The 7,190-nt window shown below is 47.8% G+C and overlaps 1 protein-coding gene across 1 annotated transcript; it reads left to right on the forward strand.

The window, feature by feature from the left end:
• Nucleotides 1-316: 316 nt before the first annotated feature.
• On the forward strand, nucleotides 317-2,851 carry LOC122928717 (tigger transposable element-derived protein 1-like). The gene is made up of 2 exons (XM_044281861.1): nucleotides 317-389; nucleotides 1,038-2,851. Exons 1-2 carry the CDS (start codon nucleotides 317-319, stop codon nucleotides 2,849-2,851), a joined length of 1,887 nt encoding a protein of 628 aa, XP_044137796.1.
• The last annotated feature ends 4,339 nt before the right edge of the window (nucleotides 2,852-7,190 follow it).

Raw genomic sequence — 7,190 nt, forward strand, 5'->3', positions numbered from 1 at the left:
TGAATATTCTAAAAACGAATATACAGTGATACCTCGGTTCACGAACGCTTCTGTTCGCGAACAACTCGGTTCACGAACAGAAAAGTTCATAAAAATATGCTCCGGTTCACGAACTCCGCCTCGGTTCACGAACAGGAGCCGCGGCCATTTTAATGCTATTTCCAGGCTGTCACATGGTCGTGACTTCCTGTAGGAAGACCGTGGAGAGAAGAAGAGACACAGAAAGAAGTACTGTGAGTACTCTGCAAACATTTTAAGTGCTTTTTGGTGTGCTTTTTAGCACATACAGTACTGTACAGTTCACTGGACACCCAATATGGCTCCCAAGAAGCATAGTGGAAAAAAGAAAGTGCGGAGCAGCAATGAAGGTGACAAGAACAGAAATGCAGGTGACAATGTGCAAAGTGGAAATGCAAGTGACAATGTGCAAAGTGGAAATGCAGGTGACAATGTGCAAAGTGGAAATGCAGGTGACAATGTGCAAAGTGGAAATGCAGGTGACAATGTGCAAAGTGGAAATGCAGGTGACAATGTGCAAAGTGGAAATGCAGGTGACAATGTGCAAAGTGGAAATGCAGGTGACAATGTGCAAAGTGGAAATGCAGGTGACAATGTGCAAAGTGGAAATGCAGGTGACAATGTGCAAAGTGGAAATGCAGGTGACAATGTGCAAAGTGGAAATGCAGGTGACAATGTGCAAAGTGGAAATGCAGTTGACAATGTGCAAAGTGGAAATGCAGGTGACAATGTGCAAAGTGGAAATGCAGGTGACAATGTGCAAAGTGGAAATGCAGGTGACAATGTGCAAAGTGGAAATGCAGGTGACAATGTGCAAAGTGGAAATGCAGGTGACAATGTGCAAAGTGGAAATGCAGGTGACAATGTGCAAAGTGGAAATGCAGGTGACAATGTGCAAAGTGGAAATGCAAGTGACAATGTGCAAAGTGGAAATGCAAGTGACAATGTGCAAAGTGGAAATGCAGGTAACAATGTGCAAAGTGGAAATGCAGGTGACAATGTGCAAAGTGGAAATGCAGGTGACAATGTGCAAAGTGGAAGTGCAGGTGACAAGAATGTGCAGCGCAAGCATGGTGGCAAAAAGAAAGTGCAGAGCAGTAGTAAAGGTGACAGCAAGGTTGTGAAGAAAATAACCATTGAGCTGAAGAAGGAAATTATAGAAAAGTATGACCGTGGTATTCGTGTGACTGATCTGGCCTCGGAGTACAAGATGGCAAAGTCAACAATCTCGACTATTCTGAAAAACAAAGCCGCCATCAAAGGAGCTGATGTTGCAAAAGGAGTGACAATGTTAACCAAGCAGAGGACGCAAGTTCTGGAAGAGGTGGAAAAACTTTTGTTGGTGTGGTTGAATGAGAAACAGCTGGCAGGTGATAGCGTTAGTGAAGCTATGATCTGTGAGAAAGCCAGGAAATTGCACAGTGATTTACTGCAAAGAAGCCCCTCTACAAGTGCAGCAAGTGACGAATTTAAAGCCAGTAGGGGGTGGTTTGAAAAATTCCGCAGGAGAAGTGGCATCCACAGTGTGATTAGACATGGTGAGGCTTCCAGTTCTGACAAGGCCGCAGCAGAAGCCTACAAGTTAGACTTTGCGGAATTCATGAAGACAGAAGGATACGTCCCTCAACAAGTGTTCAACTGTGATGAAACAGGGCTATTCTGGAAAAAAATGCCGAACAGAACCTATATCACGCAGGAGGAAAAGGCACTACCAGGGCACAAGCCCATGAAGGACAGATTGACCCTTTTGCTGTGTGCCAACGCAAGTGCCGATCTAAAAATTAAACCACTACTGGTGTACCATTCTCCGACCCCTCGTGCATTTAGGGAACAAAATGTGAACAGGGCCAGACTGCCCGTCATGTGGAGAGCCAATGCCAAAGCTTGGGTCACAAGGCAATTGTTTATGGAATGGCTGCACGAGGTGTTTGCACCCACCGTCAGAAAATATATTTCTGATAACCAGCTGCCTGAAAGGTGCCTTCTTCTGATGGACAATGCCCCGGCACACCCTCCAGCCTTGGTGGATGATATGGATGCAGAGTATGACTTCATCAAGGTAAAGTTCCTCCCCCCCAACACAACACCACTTCTGCAGCCCATGGACCAGCAAGTCATCTGCAACTTCAAGAAGCTGTACACAAAGGCACTCTTCACTAGGTGTTTTAATGTCACTGAAGAGACATCCTTGACTTTGAAAGAATTCTGGAAGAAACATTTCAATGTTGTCCACTGCATTAACCTCATTGACAAAGCCTGGGAAGAGGTCACTCCCCGAACCCTAAATTCAGCCTGGAGGAAACTGTGGCCAGAATGTGTCGCTGAACGTGAACATGACTTTGACGGGTCTGATGCAGAGGTAGTGGAGGAAATTGTGTCCATGGGCAAGAGTATGGGTCTGGACGTTGATGGTGCTGATGTGGAAGAGCTTGTTGAGGAACATAGGGAGGAGCTGACCACGGAAGAACTTTCTGAACTCCACGGTGAGCAGCAGAGGGCACTTCTTGAGGAGCATTCCACTGAGGAAGAAGAAGAAAGGGAGGAGGTTAGCAGTGATGCCATAAAATCCATTATGCAAAAATGGAATGAGTGCCATGATTTTTTTGAAAAGCACCACCCCAACATAACTGTCGTGAACAGAGTGCTAAATCTCATGAATGATAATGTGGTCTCTCATTTTCAGAGGGTTATGCAGCGCAGGAAGAGACAAGTGACATTGGACAGATTTTTCAGACAAACTGAGCCTGCAGCTAGGAGGCAAAGGAGAGAGGAAACCCCTGAAGGAGATCCCCCTGATGTCCTTATGGAGGGGGACTCTCCCTCCAAAAAATAACTGCCTCCCACCTGCCTTCCTCCATGCCAGAAGTCATCTCAAGCAAGGTTAGTGTCCTCTCTTTATACATTACTATACTGTACTAATGTGTATTGTAATTTGTTTCATATTTTTGTGCTTCAAAAACCCCCAAAAAAAGGTCAGCACGGATTAACCGGATTTACATTGAACCCTATGGGAAAATGTGCCTCGGTTCGCGACCAATTCGGTTCGCGACCAGAGTCAGTTCACAAATTAAGTTCGTGAACCGAGGTATCACTGTATAGCACTATATTCTATAGTGCTATATATTTGTTTTTTTTTAGAATATTCACCGTTGACGAATATTCCAAAAAATGAATGTATAGCACTATATTCCAAATGGTGTTATATAGTCGTTTTTTAGAATATTCGTCATTTTTTTCCATCTGAAGTCATGATTCCTCCCTGCTTGAATTGCTTGTGGGACAATGACTGTTTACTTCAGATGGAAAAAAAAATGACAATTATTCAAAAAAATGAATATATAGCACTAAATTCTATAGTGTTATATATTAGTTTTTGACCCACTTTGCATTGCGCAATATTTACATTGCAGATTTTTTGCAATTGCTAAATATTCTCGAATACGAATATTCGCGAATATGTGACGAATATTCTACCACATATTCACAAAATATAGCAAATTTGAATATGGGACCTGTCGCTCATCAGTAGTTGGCAGCTCGCAGAAGTGGTCCCCAGAGGTAGGCTTTGCAGAAATGTGCGTCCAGAGGAGGACAACTAAAGCAATAACTGGAATGGGGCAACTACAGTACCCTGAAAGATTATCAAAATTGGGGTTATTCACTTTAGAAAAAAAAAAGACGACTGAGGGGAGATCTAATTACTATGTATAAGTATATCAGGGGACAGTACAGAGCTCTCTCCCATCATCTATTTATCCCCAGGACTGTGACTGTGACCAGGGGACATCCTCTGCGTCTGGAGGAAAGAAGGTTTGTACACAAACATAGATAAGGATTCTTTGTGGTCGTGGCAACCAGGGGAGCGTCCCAGCCCTACCTAGCTACCCTGTTCCCTCAGCGGTTAGAGTTGTGCCGTAACCGCGCCGCAGTGGGGACGTCTGAAAGAGGGCATCCCTTCTGAGAGTAGTAAACAGTAAGGGTGGGTGGGTGGGGAACGCTGAACGACGTAAAAGGTGGGAGGGGCGCAGGCCGTTGAAGTAGGCAGGCCAGCCCCTCCCACAAATCCAGGCCAATGAATCGGCCTTACACTTGTGGTCGTGGCAACCAGGGGAGCGTCCCTGCCCTACCTAGCTACCCTGTTCCCTCAGCGGTTAGAGTTGTGCCGTAACCGCGCCATAGTGGGGACGCCTGAAAGAGGGCAAAAGACACACTGGTTAGCAGGAATAATTTATTACAACATAACTCACAAAACCAAACTTTGAAAAGCCATAGACATCTCAGTTTTGGGATGAGGTACATATCGGCTAAAACACGCGGAGCGCCAACGCCCTAACTTCTGGATGACATGCGCTGGCACCTGATTCTTAGAGGCCGCGGACGCGGCACCTATGCGAAATGAGTGTCCTGAGATTGCGGCTGGATCACCGCCCAGACTGGCCACTAAGGAGCGTACATGGGACACGAACTGATGAGTAGTGAGTGGCATCACTCCGAATGGCAGTAAAGGACTATCCGGCCCGTGCCCAGTTAACGCTGACTGCAACTGACGGAGGACTGCAACGGGGCACCACTGATGAGCCGTGGGGAAAAAAGACACCGGAACTGGGGGACCCATCTGCGAGGTTTTGGACATCCTGAGTAGTAGCACGTAACCCTCGGTGCACTGAACCAACTGGCTGACCGTGAGGAACCTGCCACTACCAGGAGAACAAGTGAACTCCCCCGGTCTTAAGAAACCATAGAAGGCTAAATAAATAGCGGACTTAAGCACCAGGCTAGGCAAGGCCCCGAAAGGGCTCCTATCCAGGACGTCGGACAAGTTGCGGAAAAGGAGCCCGGTGACAGCTTGTCTGCGCACTTGGCCTCCAGATCCACATCTGCCCAGACCCCTCAATGCAGCTTTGACGGCATGTATGGAAAAAACCGATGCCCGTTCGGGATGACTGACCGAAAGGAAATGCTGCACCCCCGACAAGTATGTCTTCACTGTGGTATGGGATAGCCTAAGCTCTGCGTGGCAGTAGCCAATGAAAGTAAGGATATACTCCACGAAACTGGACTCCCCCTGAGGACACTCCTGCTGAAACCTACAAAACACCCTCCACCCGGTGTTATACGCCCTGGTCGTGTTTTGTGAAAGGGACTTGGCTATTAAGGCGTGGGCCGTCTCTAGGTGTCTGGTCACATTAGTATTAATGACTCGTGGGGAGGGACGGTAGCACCCACGACATCTGCCTCTGGCATGACCTGAAAGAAAAGGGAGAAATTAGCCCTAGATAAGGCGTCAGCAGCCACGTTTTGTGAGCCTGGTACATGCGTGCTACAGACACGGAAATGATAATGAAGGGAGAGTTGAACTAAATGTCTCAAGAGACACATGACATGCAAGGATTTAGACAACCCACTATTCAAAACGTCAACCACCGCAGCGTTATCAGTAACAAACAAGACAGAGCGATTGACCCAGTTACTGCCCCACACATGGGCGGCTACCACGATGGGGTACAGTTCGAACAGCGCTGAGGTATGTAGGAAACGTGGGATCTGTCTCACCTCAGCCGGCCATTCGTCTGCGACCCAGTGGGTGCCAAAAATAGCAGAAAACCCTGAACTAGCGGCCGCATCAGAAAACACTACCGGGGATTGGCTGGACAACTCAGGGATAAACAAAGACACCCCATTCCATTGGCAAAGAAAGTGGTCCCACATGTGAAGGTCTGCCAAGGCCTGACTGTCCAGACGCACTGGGCTGTCCTGTTCCGGGGCCGTGGCGAGAAGCACCAGCAGCCGGGAGATGAAAGACCTGCCCTGCGGGATAATGCGCATGGCGAAATTCAACATGCACAGTAGCGACTGTAAGTCCGCCTTGGTGACCACCGTTGTGACTGAAAACCTGTGGATGACTTCCCTAATCCTAGCCAACTTGTCTGCCGGCAACCTGGCTAACATGCCCTGCGAGTCAAGCTCAATGCCCAGGAAGGTGATGACTGTGGACGGGCCTTCGACTTTCTTAGGGGAGACTGGTACACCTAGCTGAGAGAAACACCTCAGTAACTTCCCCAACGCTAGGGGAGCTGCCCCTGGCCTCTCAATCAGCAGGAAGTCATCAAGATAATGGATGACAAACTCGCAGCAGACTTTTTGTTCTAATATCCAATGAAGGCCCTGAGCCAGCTGATCAAAGAGCCAGGGGCTGCTCTTAGAACCGAAGGTGAGCTTGGTGGAGAAATAATATTGGTCCTTCCACTTAATGCCGTGCCACTGCCAGAGCGCTGGCATAATGGGAAGTAACTTAAAGGCGTCCGAAATATCAGCCTTGGACAACATCGCTCCGGGCCCTAACTGTAAAATAATGGCGATGGCCTGATCGATGGAAGAATACCTCATGCCCACTTCCTCAGAAGGGATAAGGGAATTAAGACTAGGGACATGGGAACCATGTGGGGCTGACAGGTCAATGATGAGTCTCTCCTTCTTACTAAATTTGCCCGTGACTACCCCCACAGGACTGACTCTCCATCGCTGAAAAGGGGGCACCTTGAAAGGACCAATCAAGAAACCCTTACCCAGCTCGGACTCGATTAGTTTGTCAACAGACTCGGGGTTCCTGTCGGCAGACTGGAGATTCCTGCACTTATACGTGTATTCGGGTGTGGTGATCAACCCCGTATGAAAGCCCTTGCAGAATCCAGCAACTAGAAACTGCACGAACCCTGGATTATGGTGTCCCTGTAAAAGCTCTAGTAAACAATCGGTATTGACCACACTCATGTAGGCTTTAACTGATTTTAATGAGCATGCGGCTCTGGGGTGGGCCCTAAAGCAATTGGTACAGATATGTAGAAGACGGCATTGACCAAAATGACAAGACCCGAAATTAAAATTATTACAAATCTGTGACCTACCCAACTGCACGATGGGCCGGCCTAACTTGTCGACTGAGCTGGGAGGTCTGAACACATCGAGAGGCCCGGCCGACGAGCCGGAAGGGAAAGACTGAGCACTGCTGGCTGATTTGTGGCACCACTCGGTAGAGTGGAAGATGGACTGACAGGCCGAACAGGAGGGAGTTTTAAGACCTGCGAAATGCTGGCAAAATAATTCAGTATCCAAGTTGGACCAATCTGTAACATAACCAAACTGAGTAAAAGCCGCTGCTGCCTTGGCCGAAA

This window comes from Bufo gargarizans, chromosome 1 (genome assembly GCF_014858855.1).
Source record: "Bufo gargarizans isolate SCDJY-AF-19 chromosome 1, ASM1485885v1, whole genome shotgun sequence".
Taxonomy (NCBI): Eukaryota; Metazoa; Chordata; class Amphibia; order Anura; family Bufonidae; genus Bufo; species Bufo gargarizans.